At 52.1% G+C, this 21,291-nt stretch overlaps 1 protein-coding gene across 1 annotated transcript in view; it reads left to right on the top strand.

Annotated features, from left to right (window-relative positions):
* The window catches only part of PRTG (protogenin), a 119,669-nt gene that overhangs the window by 28,889 nt on the left and 69,489 nt on the right, over nucleotides 1-21,291 (top strand). The window contains exon 3 of the mRNA XM_078862375.1: nucleotides 21,098-21,242. Within this exon, the coding sequence (XP_078718501.1) occupies nucleotides 21,098-21,242 (145 nt within the window). The remainder of the gene's footprint in view (nucleotides 1-21,097; nucleotides 21,243-21,291) is intronic.

Raw genomic sequence — 21,291 nt, 5'->3', positions numbered from 1 at the left:
GAAACAAACACTAACTGATTACTAATGTTGCATAATCACAATAAAAAAAAACACATTCCAAATGATTACTAATCTACAACTCGCATCGTAACAATAGCCTGATTACTAATCAAGTATATAATTACAATAACTCCCCCCTCAAATCTTTGCACCTGATGAGTTAATGAGTTAATGATGACGTCACCCTGCTGCTGCTCTATATAAGAACGGGAGACACAGCAGAGCCTCACCATTCTGGCGAATTGCCCGATGATGCTGGATGCAATTACCAGCGAAACGTCGTACTCAAATTGTAAATTGTTGTGGTTTCACGCTTCAACACACCGGTGGGCTAAAGTAGTGAACTATTTGTCTTTTGTCAACGTGACACTTTTTTTACTGATTGGCCGTGTCGGGTGGTGGAGGGTTACGACACATTTATAAATAACGCGATCTAAACCCAAAAACGTTGATTATGAATACGCAGAAATGTTGGATGCCCAAGTTGGACACCAGTACACTGACTTCTCAAGGTAGACTCCACAACTTATTTTCAATTTGATGTAACAGTGGCAGTGCTAGTAATTACTGATTCACCCCGGAAAGCCACACCGAAGTCCAAATACTCTCTTTTTCAGGAAGATCCTGCATCAAGATGTTTGACCAACACGAATCTAACTTGTATGTGTTTAAGCTATGGGAGGAAACTGCAGAACCCAGGGGGAACTCACGCGGGACAGCGGTAGAACATACAAACACCCCAAAGAAAATCCCCCCCAGTCAGTCGAACCCAGGCTCTGTTGTGAGGGGGCAGTGTGACCACTGTGCCACCCAGACGCCCACATTCAATAAATACACCGTTTACTTTTTTACATTTTAAAAAATGAGCCATATAAACCATATAAAAGCATACATAGATTATTTTTTTTGCATTATGAAGGGCCATTTCCTGAAACGTCGCCTCTTATATAAATGTTTTCTTTTAAGGCCACGGTGTTATTGGTGAATGTGAGATTCATGTAAAAACACACGAGTACATTCTGTGTCTTCACATAAGAATGCAACACGTGTAGCCCATGGGCGTGGGGTTCTGCAGACCAATATTCTCAATCGGAGGTTCGACCGAAGTGAGGAGTACATCTCGGCTCGCGTGGAGTGTGCGCTGCCTGCTAGTGTGCGCTGCCTGCTAGTGCGCGCTGTCTGCTAGTGCGCGCTGCCTGCTAGTGCGCGCTGCCTGCTAGTGCGCGCTGCCTGCTAGTGCGCGCTGCCTGCTAGTGTGTGTGCCGCGAGGGCTCTCATATGCAACACTTTTGGCCAAGTGGGGCCTTATTTGACACTTTCAGTGCGAGAGTAGTTCCCTTTGTAATGCGGGTGAGCTCTCACAGGCCAAGACGTCGAAATTTACTCATTGTTTCACCGCTTAATAAAGAGGCAGCGCATGGCGTAGACACAGCAGAAGCAGCGCAAACGTCTCTCCGGATATCTCGCGATCACGCGAAGCGAAGGCCCGTCAAGCCTGAAGCCTAAGTTCAAATCCCACGTCAGCTCAGCCTCTCGGAGGCCAATAAAAATTGAGTTACACTTTTTATTGGAAAGTCAACAGTCCATCTTATGGAGAAACCGGCCACTTCCATGGGAACGTGGAATGTTTCACCACCGGTTTGCCTTGTGTAGCAAGACACTTTAATTTGACTTGGACTTCCAGGAAGTTTGAGTCTGCAGCGATCATCCTCACCGCTCAGCCTCTGCAGTCCCCAGTCGCCGCTGTCAATACCGCGGCTCAGTCCACACTTGGAGCCTCTATTTGTGAAGTAGAAGAAGAAGGCCATTCAAACACAATGCGGGGATCTCCCTTCCCCTCGGCCGTCATCAACGTTATGTAACCTGACGTTGCCACCTCTGCGTGGCGGGTGGTGGTGTGTTGGCAGAACTGCGCGTCGTGGTGGGAGCGGCAGGGTGGTGGTTGGCGCATCGCACCACGAATCTGACCGCTCGAGTTCCATAGCCACTCACGACCAATAATGGTGGCGAATATGTGAACCAGTCCTGGGTCTGCCCTAGGTCGACCGAGCCTTAAACGAGTACTTGGCACGGTGTGAGCACATCGGTGGTCGGGCGTGGTGATGACCACCCACCCCTCGTGTGCTGCTGGGCAGCCTGTGAAAGGTGCTCACGAGCAGAACTCGCCCGAGCAGTCTGTCGAAGGCGATACGGGGGGTTTGCGCCTTTCTACTGCAATGGTACATTGTTTCATGTGCTTCATCTCACTTTACATGAATGGACATATAGCTGGTGCTGTGCGCTTCAGAGTAGGCGATGCAGTGTGTGCAGCAGACACAATGTTTTGCATGCTGTTTATTGCTGGGAAGCGTTGTGCAAGGCGCGTCATGGTGAATTGTGCAGGGTGCGTGGTACGAGGTGCGTGGTGTTTATCGGGAGGATGCGCGGCGCTGTCGTGGGTCGTGGCGCGAGGGCGGCGCGTGGCGTGGGACGCGTGCGCCGTCGGGGTTGTGCTTCCCGTCACGACTGGCGCCACGTGCCGCTCCACGCGGCTCGCGCCCGCCGCCCGTGCTCGGAGAGTGTCCGCCCCGCTCCGCTGCGTCATCCCTGGCGCTCTGCCCGCACCGCGCGCTCGCTCGCTTGCTCGCTCTCCGCTCCGCTTGTGTCGCGTGCCGCTGCTGGCAGTGAGCCACGCTGCTGCTGCTGCGTGGGATTTGTGCTGCTTCATCGCAGCGCTGCCCACGCGCACACGCACACGTCACCGCGACGCCCCAACTTCTGGCGATCGGCGCTGGCCACGGTAACGCGGCGACCCAGTGGGGGCCGACTGTGTTCAAGGATGGAGCCTACGCAGGGGCTGCTCGCTCTCCTCCCCGTTATGCCAACCGCAGCGCGACACCACGATGCCGCATCCCGATCGCTCGAGTCTTCAGCGGCAAGGCATCGGCACGCAAGACACTAAATGCATTTAGTGCAGGAGATTTGAAAGAAACCATTCATGTAAAATGAGATTTAAATGATGTACATCTCACCATGCTTTATAGCAAGCTTGTGGGTATAGAAAGTGGTTATTTGGGTTATGCACATCCCAACACTTATTGTAGCGTGAGTTTTTTTGTATTACCACTTTACAAATTTACTTCATCATAATTTTTTTTCTGAGTGTGTACTTTACCCATGAACGTATTGAATGCTTTTAGGGGCGTGCTCCCAATTAGGCCAAGATACAAAGTCTTAGATAATCCGAAAGATTGTTTTGTTTCCGATTATTCTTTTGAAAAATAATTATTTTTTAATTATTTTTGACTATTATTTTTCTATCTACGTGGCTTTACCGAAATACCCAAATAATATGAATTCCTGCAGTCACGAAAGCTTTAAGTCAAGATTGTTTCCGATTGATTCGAAAACAGTGCCCTCACTCACAAGATGTCACTTCCATATTTTGACTGCTGCAAGTGGCATCACGTGGCACCGGGAACGTCACTCTTGTTTGCACAAATACATTTTCGATTCGTACACAATGGAAATGATCACAAATATGAAAACCATCCAAAATTGTTCTCGCAATAATGAAAATCCGAACCTCATGGCAAATACGCACTAACGCCGAGCGCTTACTGCCACTCGTTTGAGGTCATTGGTCCTGCACAGCCAATCGCGTCCCTCCGCTGTGAGCACCCTCGGGCCTCACGAGACGCGCTGTTGCTGTGAATCAAACACAAAAGACCCTGTGACATTACTCACAAGAGTCGGTCATTGCTGCTGCTGCTGCTGCTGTAGACCCATACTGCCAAAGCAAAAAAAAAGTCTGCAATTACAAGCGATCAAATATTAACCGTCAATGTGTCATGTGATAGTATTTGCCTTTGGAGATAAACCGGCTCAACGGTGATCGAAGAGGTTTCCCCATTGGGCAGGCTAACGATGGGGTTCAATACGACGACACATAGCAGCGTGCTTCGGAGAGTTTATACAATGTGTAAAATGTGGACAGCACTCAAAATCTCAATCAAATGAGCCCCGGTTTATACCACTTCATCATTATAGAGCCCTTTTATGAAAGCGCTATTAATTCGTCCTTGTAGGCGAAACATAACGTCTATGGGATACCAATTCCATTGAATGTAAAAAAGTATGTTTCTCTGCGAATGAGGTGTTACTTATTAACGCCAGTACGAGGTTCTCAAAAAGATTGGGTTAATGGTGTCACAGCCCGGTTGGTCACGGGGATTGCGTTCAAAAACAAATTCACACAAAATTGGCTTGAATTTATTCTGGCTCTGATCGGGGAGATAACGGTTGTAGATACGATGCTATATCAATTCGAGTAAATGTGGGATCTCAATTGACAATTAAATCTAAAGAATAATTGACATGTTAAGACCACTCTTCTTGGTTCTTTCGGTAAAGTCACGTAGAAGGGAAGTAATACAATAATAAAAATAAAACATAGTAAAATAATATAATAAAATAATATAATAAAATAAAAATGTTAAGACCACTGCCCATCAGTTGGTAAGGGCGCTTGGAGTCGGAATAAGCTATGTCCATGCTGGTTAATGCTATTTCAGATCGGTGTTGACCTGTCCATGCATGGCAGTAATATATTGATAAAGATTATATTTAGAAGCCGTCATCGCTATTCTGTAGTGCCATAATTCCAGCATGGCAATTAACACATTCCGTTTTGAACATCCTACGATGTCAAATTATCAATACAGCATTCTTTTGTTGCTAATTAAGCTTAATGAACCTAACATCTGCTGTCAAAATGTATTTTGTTCATTAAACAGACACACGGACATTATATTGGACTGCATAAAACAGGCCACTTTTTATTGTTCAGTGACACGTGCTGATGCTCGTCATCACAGTGAGAGAGATGGGAATTCGAATATTTACACTTCTTCACCGGGAGGATATGTCTGCGGCGCTATCTCTCCAGAGGCACCACCTCCTGAATACTGACGCTGCCACGTTGGGTATGAAAGGCCTATTCATCCTTTATCTAGGAGGCATCTCGTGAATTTTTGCTTAGAGGGCCCCCAGGGAGGAGGGAGATTGTTTCCTTGCAAATGTGCAGCTCTGAAGTAACAAGCTGTCAGCACTGACAGACGAGGGGGGCACGGGGTCACGGGGGGGGGGGGGAGCCTTATTTAGTCACGGTAAACATTCTGCAGCACCTCTAATGCCTGCCTGCAGTTCCTGCTGCTGCTGCTGCTGCAGGGAGCAGAGGGGCCACTGCTCTTTTCAAGATGCCTCGTCCCGCAGGACGGCCCTCGCCGGTTCGGCCGGGCAGTGAAGGCCGCCGTCCCCCTCTGCGGGGGGTCGGACGGGGGGCCGCCGCGCCAGGCGCGATCCGCGGAGCGTGCGGGAGATCACCGCGTTGGGATGTTTAAGTCCCGCTGAGTTCATGCAGGGAGTGTAAGTGTTATCAGTTTACCGAGAGGCATGACGGGAGGCTCGTGGTTTTGCTCACACAGTTGCGAATTCACGTCTTGTAGTTAAAGATCAATCTTGTAAGTGCGGTAAACTATATACAGTGCACCGTGTGGTATATAGGGACAGCATGCATACTGTGTGAGTGTAAAAGGACATTTTATGCTCGTCGTTTGGAATTGTTGGTTGATTGCGGTTCTCCAAGTGAGGAGCAAAACATGGGGGAGGAAACTACTTCATATATTATATATTTTTTATTTTATTTTCTCAGAAAACTTGAAGCCTCATACCAATAGCAGCTCCCTTAAAGTTGTCCACTTACTTAGATCACTATCGATGACCCCACAGTCAGTGGTGGAAATTCCCATTCTGCAATTCTTCTTTAATTTGTATTTTGCTCGTTTACCCAGGAAAGCCTCAGGGGGTCTCGAATCTCTCTCAGGAGCGTCCTGCCAAGTTTCCTCAGTGGGGGCGTTGTTGCTGCCCTGTGTAATCACAATTGAGTAATTTGCAGGTAACGTTATCAGTTACATTGTATTACCTTTAGCTATGGCAAGAAGCAAGCGAACCCATGGGAAGCGCATGCAGAACCAGGGGGAGAACACAAACTCCACGCGGAGAGGTGCCCGAGTCGGGAATTGAACCCGGCTCTCCTCGCGGCGAGGGCCCAAGTGTCCCCACTGGGCCATCCTGCCGCCAACAACACAAGCCGCCAACAACACAAGCCGCCAACAACACAAGCCGCCAACAACACAAGCCGCCAACAACACAAGCCGCCAACAACACAAGCCGCCAACAACACAAGCCGCCAACAACACAAGCCGCCAACAACACAAGCCGCCAACAACACAAGCCGCCAACAACACAAGCCGCCAACAACACAAGCCGCCAACAACACAAGCCGCCAACAACACAAGCCGCCAACAACACAAGCCGCCAACAACACAAGCCGCCAACAACACAAGCCTTGTCGACTGCTCACAAAGCGATACTTATCACGTTGGTTGCCACACCACATTGGCTACGACGATTTTGCCGTATTAGCAACAAAACAAGGACGGTCTTGAATCATTCATCTGGCGAGGAAAGTGACCGCGATGATGAACGTTGGGGTGGGGGCGCTGCTCGAGGAGCGTCTCGTCTGTCAGTGTCGCCAGGCGTGCAAACAGATGAAGAAAACAGCCGAGCGGACGAATGCCACAATGCCACATGGGTGTGCATAGGAGTCGCCGCCCCCCCCTTCAGAATAAGCGCCCTTGTTTGCCCAGTGTCGGCGCAGAAAGATGGATATGTGTCCTTTAGACATCGGCTGTATGCGTTCCGACTCCTGGCCACGACGCGAGCCCCCGGGGGTTGTTTCCCTAACTGGCAGTCCAGCGTCGGTCGGTGCCCCCGACTGGCTTCACTTAACTCATCGGCCGCGCCGGGAGCGCGCACGCTGACCGATTGGGACGACCGCTTAACAAGCTGACGCTTAACAGGCTGATGCCGGTTTTGTTTCTGGGGCGTTGGGTGAGTTTAATTGTCCTCGCTCGCGGATTTTGCGGCAATTAAGCGTTAGGCAAATTACACGTTTAAAAGAAGGGCCAATGTTCTGAAAGCTTACAGCTTTGCTAATTAGCTCGGTTGATTAGGCAGCTTTGTGGGCGGCGCGTAGGTCTGCACGCTGGGTTGTGGGAGCTATCTTTCTCGCGTAAGCGCCAGCTGTCAGAGAGACGAACACCTTCACAGCTCCGCTGGCTCCAGAGATCGCCGTCCCATCGGGCGGTTCGTCTTCGACGGGACGCGCTCGTTTCCCACTGGCGGTTCGCTACGAGAATCCGCACGGACTTCTCAGAGCGACGCGTCATCTCGTAGCGCAACAGAACATCTTGCGCGGGTGTGAGCCCAGGGCCACCCCCTGCCACGTGCGTTCGGATTCATGAGGCACGTCGGGTGTCATCACGGTGCCCCGCGCCACCGCAGCCCCGTTTCCAACCGCCCACGGCGGCGTCGGTGCAGTGCATGCCGACCAGCGCCGGCCGGCACACTCGCGGCAACGACGGAATAAGCTAAACATTTTCACACTCCAGCGGGCTGACCCTTGCCCCCTGAACCCTGCTCACCCCTCGCTAGCCCACGGCTAGCTGGCCAGTTATCTCTTTTGATGGCTTTGTTTGGCCAGCACGGGGGGGCGGGGGGGGGGGGCGCATTAAACATCACCGCGGTAGAGGACGAAGGGGGCGGCCCTGTGGGGATGGTGGGCCGTGCGAGAGGGGGGCCATGCAAATGGGGCGGGCGAAAAAAACCCGAACTTTTGTGCGTTGCGTTGACAGCCAATATCTTAACTCTGCCGTGTTCCCACATCCAGACTCGCGTACAGCAGCCGAGCGTGGCGTGGGCGCAGTTTCGGCGGCGGTTGAACTGGTGACAAAAGTGACAAAGCAGTGGGAAAATTGTTCCTTTTGTCGTGGTTTTAACGTAATGACCACATTCCCCACCACCACCACCACCACGTAGAGCACACTCGAGCGTGTTCGGTGCGAGTTTGTGGGCCGCAGCGTGCTAAAACACAGCGGCGTCGACTTCATCATCCCCATTGGCCACACCGCCCCCGTGGAGAGTCGCTTTACTCGGAGATCGTCCAAAAAGGTCCCCAAGAGGTTTCACGTGCAGCCAGGGTGTGGGGCCGCGCTCGCTAGAGGAAACTCCATCTTGCCACGGGACAGATTTTTTTTCCCTTCGCAGAACAATCACTTTTGACTTCCCACGAAGCGCCGCGCGTTTATCAACGTGCTCCGTCGACCCCTGACCGGGATTTGAACTCGCCACCTTCTGATTCAGAGTCCGGCGCTGGAACAATGGAGCGCCCCGGCGTCAATAATTTATCAGCTTCCGTAAGAAAGTATCGCACTCTTGCTGCGTTGGGAAGAAAGCCCTGCGTTCTTGCTATGCAGCGTTACGCGAGAAAGCATTGTGTTATTGCGATATGCTATTATTGTGAGTAAGTTATGAGGAGTTACAGGAACGCACAACCATTATTATGAGTTTATAACCACAGCTTAAGTGTTGTCCAACTCAAGGTAGCGTCTCCATTCCTTTTATGCCGCCTTAACTCGTGGGGTGAATTGAAAAAAAACGCCGAATGATCTTGCATTTTTTTTCTCGTCGGTGATTTTCATGGCGCGCGTCGTCATCGCACGCACGGCATTCGCAACTGACCGCAGGGCGGCAAGGAGAGGGAGAGGGCGCCAACTGAGAGAACGCGGAGCTCGCGGATGTGGCGCCGCACGCAGCACGACGCACGCCGACGAGGCGTTCCATTCACACGCTCGCGGCGGCACACTCGCCCAGAACGCGCGCCGCACGCACGCCGACGAGCCCCGCCGACGGTCGGCGACTCTCGCCGCCGAGTCGACGCGGCCACCTGGCGGCGGAGTTCACGCGCGTCGTGCCGAGCGGCGCGCGGCTGAGACGATGTAATTGCGATTGTCTGCCGCGACGTCACACCGGGCACGCCGCGTGAAAGGCGTCCCGGCATTAAGCAGGCCCCACTGTGACTCCTTTCATTTCCCATTACGCTGACCAGCGCATGGCCCCTGCGCTTGGAGATAAGCTAATGCACTCTGCCCTCTCCCCCTCGCGCTGTCCCTGTCCCCTCCCCCTGCTCGGGAGGGAGCCTGTTTGCCACAGCCCACTGCTTTCCCTGCATAGCCTCTAAATGCTTTCCTCTGGACAGGGCAAAGGCTAAAGGCTTTGGGGGGGGGGGGGTAGAGGGAGTGAGAGGGGGAAGGGAAGGATTGTTCCTCCTGCCAAACTTCCAGGAATGCTTTCAGTGTGCCTCCAAAACGTGGCTTGTGCGGACATGCCCAGGCCACAGCGCGCACGCCGGCCCGCTCCCATCCAGCTCATTGCAGCACAGGTCCCAGAAGTAAAAACAATGCGCGCGTTAATAACCGTGTTCGGCTATTAGAGTGCATTGTCCCCATGCTTCTACAAAGGGTTCTGCGCTCAATGCGTGGACATAAATTGAGGGCGAACAAAAGCCCCCCCCCCCTTCCCTCCCTGACCCACCCCGAGCGCTTTCAGAGGGGTGTCACTAATCCTTGGGAATAGATGCACCATGCATCTTGTTTAGTGAGAAAGGGAGTTGGAATAATACCGGGCGAAGCTGTTGGCCCTGCACAATGAGCTCGGTGAAGCGGTCCGTAAGAAGCAGTGTTTTGCAACGCAGCGTCTCGGTACCAGCACCTGGGGAGTCTTCGGAGACCCCCGCCAGCCGGTGGTGAAGGTGCAAGCGGTGCGAGCTGCTTGCAGAGCGGACGGTGACCTCTCCTCGATCTGATGTCTCCTCGAGTTGACCTCTCCTCGAGCTGACCTCTCCACTAGCCGGCAGACTGTCGCGTTAGGGGCCCTACCGTGGGCGTGCCGTGCGCAACCCACGGCTGGCCCAGTGAAGGCGGTGGCCTCACGGGAGGAGGGCAAAGTGGCTGCCGCTGCACCGGAGGCTCAAGATCCCAAAGAAGATGTTTTTACACGATAATTATAACATTGGTGTAAAATTGTGCATGATTTTTTTTTAATCTATGAACGAACTTTGGAGTATTAATAGTATGAATTGCTAATGCAGCAGTTTAAAATAAATATTATGTGCATAGAGTGCACTGCTATGTAATTAAGAAAATGTCGAAACAAAACTAATTTGTATGATACATTCTAAATGCATTTTTTATCAATATCAACAACAATATATTGATGACGTCTCTACTGAAAATAATAATTGTTGGGGACATGCGCTTGGTAAATACTCCACCACGTGGTGTAATTGAGGCCTCTGCAAAGTTGCTTCCTTTGACGATGGTGAGAGGGGGGGGCAGCCCACGTGGTGATGGACCGGGGCTGATGTCACCCACCAAGCACCTGGTCCATTATGACCACAATGCTGCACAATTCAATGGCATTGTGCTGAATTAAGTGTCAGCGTTCTCCTGGGCACTGTACGTTCAACGCATTTGCTAAATATCTATTAAAAAACTGTGCCCAATGAGAGGACCTTCCTTCGTAACACTGTCACAAATTCTCGTGAATCTGCGTCCTTCACGTTAAAAGTGCAGTACCAGGCTTTGTTTGACCATAGTTAAGATTTTGTCGTGGCCAGTCCACGTCATGGGCACGCATCGGGCGAGCGTGCCACCCTCTCGCGATCGCACGTTAGGAAGCCGGTGACATATTTCACAAGTGGTGGGCCATTGTGTATATGTGCGTCCCACAATCCACATTCCAAATGTCCCACGGCTAATTTCCAGGCGTGGTATTTCGTGTGCGTTAACCACCCCTGACCACTGTGCCTGAACCCTCGGCCATGGACCGCTGGAGCCTGTTTGAATGTGGAGGTGCGGTTCTAAATAACATGATTGAGTGATTGATTACATCATAGCTTTAATGTTTCTGGATTTCAAAATCATGAGGGTCCTTAAGCACGGGGGGGGCAGTACATTGATTTGAGATTGAATGAGTTGAGATTGAATGAGTTGCTCCAAGATCTGATGCCTTTTTCCTCATTTTCAATACAACTGTACGTCACGCTCAAATCGTCTTACATCCTAGGGCGCCGTGAAACACCACTCCAATCGATACACTGTCTGTAACAGTTTAATGAGTTTCAATGTGTGAATTGCTCGGTCTTATAAATCAGCTGTTTTTGGACTCCGCACACACTCTGCAGGCTCTGGTCGTGTATATTTATGAATGAAGAGTTGTGTTTACAAGTCACTTTACGTACGAATGCAAGAATAGTGGAAAGCGCGAACCACCGGGACGTTGTCGACTACGCGGCGTGTGAGATGCCGGCAGTAAGAGCCCTTTCATCTGCGGGGTCGCAACTCCTGCGATGGTAATGGTGTGGATTGCAGGCTATTTGTGAATTCGTTGCCTTTAACCAGCTCTTCTCACAGTCGCGTGAGGAGCTGAACAGGCTGTGGAAAAAAAGCTAAGTACACAATATTTCACTTCTAAAAAACTAATTTTCTGCTTCTTGAGCACAAACAACGTGGGAGCCTGTCCTGCCAAAATAGCAAACAGGGCCCACTCTGCGCTAATCCTGTGATCAGATGCAAGGGCACAGGGCTTTCTGCTCTGATGTTCTAATGAGAGGGCACTCTGATGTGTCGGGTTTTTTTCTGTTTAAGGGCCCGCTTTTGATGTCCACAAAGGCTTGAATTAATTAAACTCATTGGCGCCAACGACGCTTCAAAGATTCTTATTTAGCGGGGTTGCTGGTGTGTGTGTGGGGTTTTGTTTCTTTATTACATTTAAAACGAGAGGTGAGAACTTGGTGTTTGTTCATAATAAAGGCTTTTGGTGTTTGTTTTAAATGGGAGCGTGAGTTTTGCCCGGTGGCATCCTCCCTTTCAATTAGTGGTTTTGAAAAAAAACCCTGGAGGATTTTCGTCATATTTTACGCTCTTATCAAGAGTCCAGCCTCACTAAAATAACAATCGGCCTTTCAAATCACACACGGTTCTTCTCGAAGTTCTTCTCGTCTTACCCGTGTGAGCTGCATCGGTTTGTGCTCGTTACGAGTTGAGAGTGGTGGCTGCCTTGCAGCACGGACATTAGATTTGAAGTTGTAAATGTGATTTGATGGCATTGATGAGTTGCTGGATGACGCAGTGACTTCCACAGATTGGGGTCAAAAAAGCAGATATATCTCTGCTCATGAAACCTGTCAGTTTAACGATAGGAACTGGAAAAAGTGCTTCATCCGTGGAACAGGGGTTACGTTTTAAATTAACAATCCAATTACACGGTGGTGTTGTTATGACTAGCTGCGTTTGCTGAGACCTGCTTGATTGTCGGTGATGGGAGACCGTAGGTGAGATGGGAGCCTGTAGGTGATAGGAGCCTGTGGGTGATGGGAGCCTGTAGATTCTGGGAGCCCAGGGGTGATGGGAGCCCGTAGGTGGATGCAGTTCTGTCGGGGGGGGGGGGGGGGGGGGCAATAATAACACGTCTCTGAGATCTGGGGGTCAAACGGTAGGGGTCCTCCCCTGGGCAAGGGGGTTCTCATTTGCACCGAAATTGACGGTTTCAGTTCAGTCACCAGCGATTGCACGCGCGCCTCTCTCCGTGAGCGATCATCATGACGCCTTTAGAGACGCCCAACCACAGGAGCGATCATCATCATGATGCCTTTAGAGACGCCCAACCACAGGAGCGATCGGCGTCACATTTTAGAAACGAGAACGTCATCCATCAACTTGACCCCCCCCCCCCTCCCTGTACGCACGTGTACTTTTTACACCCCCCCCCCCCCCACCTGCGTTCGTACGCCTGACGCACCCCCCCCCCCCCCCGAATCTTATAGCACTGCCGATATTTAATCCACGCAGAAACGATCAAGGATTAATAATATTAACGTGTTTAAGCAAACAGATAGTCCACCACCGGACTATCTAACTCATTTGAAGGCCAATGTAGACATCGTTATCGAGGCTTCATCCCCCCCCCCCCCATGTTTCTTATGCGTACATTGTCAGTAGACCCCCCCATACGCAAGCGTACGCATTTGGGTTAACCCCTCTCCCCCCTCCATGCGCACGTACTCAATGGATGGCCCCCGCGTTATCTTTTTTCATTCCCAAGCCACTAGAGGCCTTCTCGGCCTCCTCATCCCACCGGGAGTTTTTTCTGGTGAGGCCGGACGACGCGGCGTGATGGAGGGCGCCATCCCGGCGTGGAGCCCCCCCCCCCCCACCTGGACTCTCTCCGCGAGACGGCCGCCCCCTTCTCGCGTTGCGGTCCGTAACGGAAACGGGACGTGTCTCATTCGCTCAGCCCCCCCCCCCTCCGTACAATCGGCTGCAGTGGAGACAGCCTGGGCACATCTGGCGGATCCCGCGTTGTCATTTACGGCGGTTAGGGGCGCCTTCTCCCGTACCTGATGCGATTTGTTTACTAAATGGGAGTGCGATTGACCGATGCCGCGCGCGCTCGCTACCGGCGGCCCACGGCATGCGTCCGCGTCAAGCTCATGACGATGACGACCGCGGCGTGGAAATGCCGAGAAGGTAAATTGCAATTAAATTAGAGAAGGCCGTGGCAGGGCGCCGTTTCGGCTGTCCGCCAACGTTTGCCAAACGCCGGCAGTTGTGAGCGGAGGCGCTCCTCGCGTCTTCGAGAGGAGTGCCGTTAGCGGAGCGGCTCGTTCTCGCCGCGGTTATTTGCAGCTCGAGTGCGCTTCGTTTCGTTTCGCTTGCTGCTGAATGGTGGGGGGGGGGGGGCCCTCTTGTCATCCCTCTGTGCACTTTAAAACTCCTTATGCATATCAAACGTTTCACCCGATGATTGTAAATAATTGAGCTCTGTTCCTGAAGGCTGTCCCTAATGCAATTCGCGCTTCATACCTGGGAGCACGGATCAATGCAAATCAATGGCGCATCACTGCGGTTACTGCGCCGCTATTTGCCGGTTTATATACGGGGATAAATCCCCTTGCTCGGCGATTGCAGCTTTTTAGACGCCGACACCGTCAACTAAATTCTCTCCACGGTGGCGTGGAAAAACAGCAATCCACCCTCGGGCTCGGAGGCATCTGAAGCATTTTGACGACTAATTTCACGGCCGCGTTGTGCAAACAACTACACGTGTGTATTTTAAAGCGTGCGGCATATTCTCTAGATGTCACGCCGGAAAAACGGAGCGGCATTCATGAGGTGCTAAGTTATGAGCGTGTAATCGGCGCCGCTCGCGGGCTGATTGTGCTCCATAATCCACCGCAGGCCGCGCGTGATAAGCCGTGCGTGATTGACCGCGCCGACAGCCCGCACGGCAGATGCAGAGGGATTTTTTTGCGCTTTTGTCGGCCCGGGGCAAAATTTGCCCCTATTTCCACCGAATTAATCCAAACACATCTGGCCCCGCATGCTTTTTGATCGATGCCACAATGCAATAGATCTCTCCGCACCGACGCTTACTTCTAATGTGCAGATTACGTGCGCATTAAATGCTTAATGGCGTGATTGGCAGGCTGCGTAATGAGGGCCGATTCGGGGGGGCGGGGGGGGGGTGGGGAAAGACGTCGTGGAGTCAAAGCGAGGCGGAGAGAGGGCCGGCGGTGTGGCCGTGAGCACTGCCCCCAAGTGAGGCAGCATCGCCGCCACTGCTGTGAGATCGTGCGCACCGTGGAGGCCCCAGCGGAGTGTTGCGTAACTCTGAGGGGCAGCGCTGTCAGCATGCGAGAGTGTGACGCGCTCTCCGCATCGTTATGAGTGCCGTGGCGGTGCTACCGCGTGGCGAAACCCGACATTGAGGCCTGCATGAGGCGTTGACGCCACTGTGGTGGGAAGTTAAAATCGGTGTCATTTGGTTTGAGAGTTTTCTGGTCAAGGTTTCGATGCTTTTCGCAAAATAGTGCGAAACGCGGAATGGAATTTCAAAAGAATATCGAACAAAAATGTCGACATGGAGTGGTGCAAACTTTTTACCACCGAGTTCTAAATACCTTCATGGAATGTTGAACTTCTTTCACACCATACGTAGCCAACCTTACTCACGTGCATTATAGCAAAGTGTTAACAGACAGTAAAATAATATCATGTTTAATCGCCCTTATTTTCTTGCAATACCGTAACGGTGCGTATGTTCCCCGCGAAGGCTACACCGAGTGTCGCACGGCACTCGTCACCCAGAGCGCGTCGGGCCGCCAGGCCCGGCCTCAGCCCACACATGCCGCGTTCGCTCTTCACTTCTTTATTAAGAGTGCAGTTTTGGTTTTTTTTTTTATAATCGCCACATTTTTGTTTTTAACATTATTTTAAAATGCAACCATTGCAATTAATTAATGATTCTTGGCAGACACTGCATTTTAGACACATTTAACAAGTTTGGGAATCGGATTTGCGTCTTAGGACTCTCGCTAGGAAAACAATTTGTGCCACCTGGGCTCCGTGATCCCCGTCTGGAGATTTTTTCCTCTGGTCTCGAGATTTCCAGGATGTTTAAGGAAAGGATTAACACCGGGGATTTTTTTTTTCAAAAAAATAATGGATTTCTGAACTCGAGCGAGGGTCGATCTGTAGTTTTGTAGTTGTGGAGATTAAGGCTGGGGGGGGGGCTCTCGAGGGCCACGAGTGGTGGAGCTTTTTAAGCTCCATACGCTGGAGCTCAAACCGTGCCTGGGGTGGGCTACCTGGGGCTACTTGAGTCGTGTGTCCGTGTTGGGAGCGAACTCCCAGCGAGCGCCCCGTGGTACATTGCCCTCGGTCCTCTCAATCTGGACCCGATGCTGACGGAGGCGGCTTCTGTGGCGGGACAGCCGTACGCTCGGCTAGCGGGCTAAGAGAAGAATCAGAAATGTCTTTATCACGCGATGCCTCTCCCTTGCTGTGGTTGTATGCTTTGCGAGTTGCAGACCATGGTTCTGCTTTGATGCGAGCGTGGTCCTTTGTTAATGATATGTCAGACATGGGAGTTGTTTGACCATACTTCACCACGCTGGTCAGGGGGGGCCCGGAGCGTGTTAGATATCGCTCGCCACCACCCCACGGCTCGACCCACCGTAAGTGATCAATATTACATTTAAGATATCTCTCTTCGTTATTTACATTTATGCCATCTGTAATCTTCCCATTTACGCCACCCGTAATCTTCCCATTATCTGAATTTGTGGGCAACAGGAAGAGCCCAATCCACATTATCGGTCGTGATCGCCTGGATCCCGCAGATAAGACGAGTCGTGAGGATGAGGAGCTTGAACTGTGCCGCGTGATGAATCGATTTCCCTCCACGGGGGGTGGCCAACACTTCACACATCCTGGAGGGAAGCGAAGCTGAATCAACTGTGGCTGAGCTTCAGGCTGGCGGTCACATTACGGTCGTTAGCGTGCCGGTGTCACAACGGAGCCACCCGCGGACCTGCGATAACGAAACTAAGAAAGCAAAACTTTTAACCGCACTCACAGTTTCTGTTTGGGTTGTTTTTTGCACTCCCCAAATTAACTCGCGCATTCGGGCGCGCGCGCACGAAGTGAACATTCAGCAGCACTAAGTGCTGGCCCCTCTTGGCCCAGCAAACAATGAGGAGTCGTGTAATCCCCTCCCCGTGCAGATCTGGCCAGCAGATACAAGAGCAGGCGCCGCGGGTGTGTGAGACCCTCCGGGATTCGCGAGGTTAAAAAGGGATTTCTCAACAAAAAAACCGCGCGGACGACCCCGTGGGTTGTGGGCGCAGGCTGCCGGCGGCCGAGGAGAGCCGCTGCCTAATGGGGTGAAGAAACTCTCGCTTGGCCACGTTTGCCGCTCACAAACGCCTCTCTCCCTGCGGCCGCCTTAAGCCCTGGGAACACGGAGCCATTTTTTTGCAACATCAGTGGCTCCAAAACCTCTTCCCGGAGACCAGGTAATCGGGTCTCTGGCTGTTTTGTGAATCAAAACAAGTTTGCCTTTTAGTGGCGTCACCGGGCAGCATGTTTTGGTTTTTAATCAAAGCATCGGGCCGGCTGCTGATAGAAAAGGCTCCTTCAAATGCAGCGCTTTCTGTAAGTGATGAGAAAAGCCATCAAAACACATTTTTCTGTACCTAGAAAAGGATTCTGCAGCACAATGCATACATTTAGCAATTTATGTTGGCAAATGCTGATTTGTGTAGTAGTAGTAAAATAATAACTTGAAAAAATGCGCTCTATTTTTTCAGGAAAGCCTCTTGGAGGCTCTTTCATGAGGGTCTTGCAGTGGATGGCAGTAGAGCAAGATGGTTCCTCACCCCATATGTGTGGATATTTGGGGCATCATCCCCTCGTATTTTTTTCCCTCGGTGCTCAAGTTTCCTTGCACATGCAACAATTACTCGACATGGTATTAGACAGAGATCACCAGTGTGGGGGCCATCATGGAAACAAATCTTCAGAATCAGCGAAGCTTTCCCAAATAAACAAAATACATTATTATTAATATCACAAGTCTCAAGGTCCGTGTTTATGTTGCCTTGCATTGAATTACAATCCGTGGATCTCGGTCATGGGATAAGCCGCGTAGAAGCCGGGCCATTGTAACCGATCTCTTTTCTCCTCTCCCCCGGTCCCCAGCGACGCTTTGTGTCGCATTGGCGGAGGCCATTATTGTGCAGCTTATTGTGTGAGGCCTGCGCTCCATCCCTACTGTTGAACGAGAGTGGACGGAGCCATGGTCGTCAAAGACCCTGCTGCTGCTGCTGCTGCTGCTACGAGGCCGATTTGCAGCTGCCTCCTCTCTGCTGTCCAAGATGGGCCAGAGTTCTCAACCGCTGTCTCATTGTTGAAGTTTTATGGCATCTGCCGATGGGCCCACAGTGCAATGGTGCTTCCTGCACTGCCGCTTGGGCTGCCAGAGCCTCATTCAACCTCAGCAAAAGTATTTTCCCTGGTTTTAGGAGGGAAAAAACATTTCTCTGTTTCGTGTGATTTTTGTTATTGATGCAAAAGTTAAATTGATTAAACACGTTTGCTAAGACTCCTCATGTTTTGTTACAAATACTAATTTATTTAGATATTTGGTAGGAAAAAAACTATACTTTTCCCAATTATTTGGCATTTTTGATCACCAAATATGGCAGAAAATCCGTTTCTGCGATCGTGTGAGAATTATTTTAGTTGGAGTGATCACCTTGTGGGAAGCTCCGTGGGTGATGGTCATTCTCAGGATATCTGCTTGTCGTCCCGGTGCACCGTAACCACGGTGCCACCGTAACCACGGTGCCACCGTAACCACGGTGCCACCGGGTAGAAGGCCACGAGTGCAGTCGTGGAGTAAGTAGGCCTCCCAATATGCACCGTGGCTGGCGCGGGGCTCCAAAGCTGCAGGCGGTGGAAGAGCCACCGCCACGCGCGGCGCCGACAGCGAGAGGCGGACGGCACGCAGATAAGCGAGGCGGACGCTCCGGTGGGCCCCGGAGGGTCGGAGGCCGCGCGGTGGCGGTGGCGAGCGGGGAGGGGGGGGGGCAGCGGAGCGAGGTGGGATTGCTGATGCGGTATCGCGGAGGTTGGGTCGGAACCAAAACTGCAAGAAAATCGGATCACGTTAACCTCTGCTCCCGTGGAGCCGCGCGAGGGATGTGAGACGCACACCTAGTCCGGCTCTGCGCGCGCCTTCTCCCCGCTAATCCTTCCTGCCTCTAATCGCCGCGACGGAGCCTAATCCACGCCGCGGAAGCCGCCCGCCCGCGCGCCCGCGGCCCACCTCCTCGAGCTGCCGCCCGTTCATATTTAAAATATGCGCCGCATGTCGGCGGCTCTTTGACGTCGCGTTTCTCCCTGAGCCATCCGTTATGGAATTATGGGAAACGTAACGACGACGGGTCAAAACGGCTCCTCTCGTCTCTCCTCGTGGCGTCTCGCTCGCGTCGCCCGCCGCCGACTTTAATGGCCGAGCGGTTCCCCCGCGCCACGTCTCAGTGCCCTCGTTCACACCGGCCCTCTTCGTTGCGAGCGTTTATTTCGTGAGAGCGTTTGCCGTGGCCGGCCTACGAATCGCAATAAAAGTGCGCACGTTATTTCCTGAGCACGACACAAATGGGCTCGAGCACTTACGGTGCCGCAATCGGCCTTTGCGATCACCGACACTCGATATGCCGGCCCCCTTATTTTGCAGTAACACTTTAAATCAGTGCTTGTAACTCGTTAGTCAGCCGATCACTTTTATTTCAAACCACTTAAAGTCCAGATTGGGGAGGCTGAGGCTTCGGAGGTAAATAAAGCATGTCGTTTTTTGTGCTTGAGGAGTAGAGCGTGGTTAGTGCTGCTTTCTGAAAAAAAATAAGAAAGGCTGCCCTCTGTGTTGGTGGAGGAGTCCCCGGGGAGGAGCGACCTCCGGGGCTGTGGCGGCAAGGGGGGTCCCCCCCCCTGTGGGTTTCCGCGGAATGCTAGCCGCCCCGGCAGATGTGTCTGAAAAGGGAATGCATGCCCGGGGAAAGCCAGATCCGATTAACATCGGGGCAGAGCGAATAAACGAGCACGCCGTGGGCAATGAGCCATCCTGAGCCGATATGCCGTTCTCTCATTAGTGTTAGGGCCGCCGAAACATTAGCCTGATTGTGTAAAATTACGATTTGCAGGAAGGCAATTAGCCGTAACGTCCGCAAACCAGGCAGCCCGAGCTGAGCTGCATTTATCCGATAGTCTGCGTCGCAGCCGATTTTCTCGAATGGAGGACACTTGCCCTATTTCCACGGCACTCCGCTGGAAGGCCGTTTGTAGTTTAACTTCTTTAGTGGCAGCAGCATCTCATTTGCCAGCAAAGGCAATGTTCATTACTGCCATAGGTCAATTATCCAAGATATTGGAATTAAAACAAGACGCACCGATTATCAATCATTGTTCTGCGGTCATCAGTCATTGGCCATCGATACGGTGCCATCAATCGCCCGTCATCAATCACACACGCGGCCATCATCGTCCTCGCTGCTCGTCAGCCCGGCCTGAGAAGCGGTGCCGCTAATGCAGTGCAGGCTGCGTGGAGGCCTCGCCCGGCAGGGATCCGAGCCTTGTTAACTCGCCGGGCGCCGTGGTTATGTTACGGACAGGGGTGCGAGCGGGGGAGACAAAGCGGCGGCACCGCATGTTTGCCGTTGCGGCGTGACTGGCCCGGATTTACAGAGTCATTTTCAAGGCCAATAAAGGACCACTTTATAAATGTTTATAGGAGCCTCCTACGAGCCACGCAAGGACGACAAGATCCCATTTTTACGACGTGTCTAATCTGCGCACCGTTTATGGATTATGCATATATAGCTGCCTTAAACTGGGAAAAATACCTGTGTGGGTTATTGTACGTTCAAAGGATTATGAAAACATGTTTATGTCAAAATACGCAGCATGTCACAAAGAGGCCGTTTGGAATCAATTGGCTGAAAGAGAGGTAAAACAAAAAGAGGGATCCGTGTCGGGCACAAACGCACACGCGTATTGGGAAAGATCTGACGTGCAGTTGTTGTTTTATTTCCTAAAGTAATCCCCTCAGAGGCGAAAACAGAACCAACTTGACCAATGGTGTGGGTTCAGTCGTCGTGTTTTTCACCCACGTGAACCTTTCCATTTTTGAACGCTGCTCATATTTCTGACTTGTTATTGTCCACTAACGGGCAGGCGAATGAAACACATTCGATGCGGCTCACGAGAGCGGTGTTTATGAAATGGAGAGACGTTCGGCAGCTGTTTCTGAGGGCGCTTTGACACTGAGTGAGGTCATAGCTGCCCGGCGTCTTTCCCTCCGTGTCACCGCCAGCGGCCGTGTAACTCCCCGCGTTGATGCTCTCCCTTGCGCGCACGCGGTCCACTTGGGGTTGGTGACCCCACGGGGAGCCGCCCACGCCCCGCACGCTGGAACATTTCCCACCTCCGTGCCTCATGAGTAGCCGCTGCGGGGTGGAAGCATCGCCACTGGGGAGACAAAGGTGGTCGGGCGTGGCGCTGGCCACCCTCCGCTCGTGCGTCGTGCCGGCCTTCATAGGTGCTCGCTAACAGCACTTGCCCTAAGAGTCGGTTGAAGGCTATATGGGGGATCTTTGTCTTTGTTTGTAGGTCTGTACAACCGCTGTAGTACGGAGGAAATGGAAGTAAGGCTTATGATCCACACACCTAGAGGAAACGACTGAATGCACTCTTGCGCTCTTTGGTCGCACATCGAGTGCCGGGTGTGATCGGCGTGCGCCGTGTCTCTGTTGCAGGCCTGTCGGAGGTGGAGGTGGAGGCGGTGAGCGAGGAGGTGCGGGTGGGCGAGGTGGCTCGGCTCGAGTGTCGCGTGAGCGGCCGCCCCGAGCCGCTCATCGCGTGGGAGCGAGATGGCACGGCGCTCCCAGCTGACAGCCCACGGTACAGGCCAGCACACGGCCTCACGCACGCGCACACATCCCACACGCGT

The sequence above is a fragment of the Lampetra fluviatilis genome, chromosome 13 (genome assembly GCF_964198595.1).
Source record: "Lampetra fluviatilis chromosome 13, kcLamFluv1.1, whole genome shotgun sequence".
NCBI lineage: Eukaryota > Metazoa > Chordata > Hyperoartia > Petromyzontiformes > Petromyzontidae > Lampetra > Lampetra fluviatilis.
Note: the sequence above shows the minus strand (reverse complement) of the source record. Positions and strands in the feature narration are given on the sequence as shown.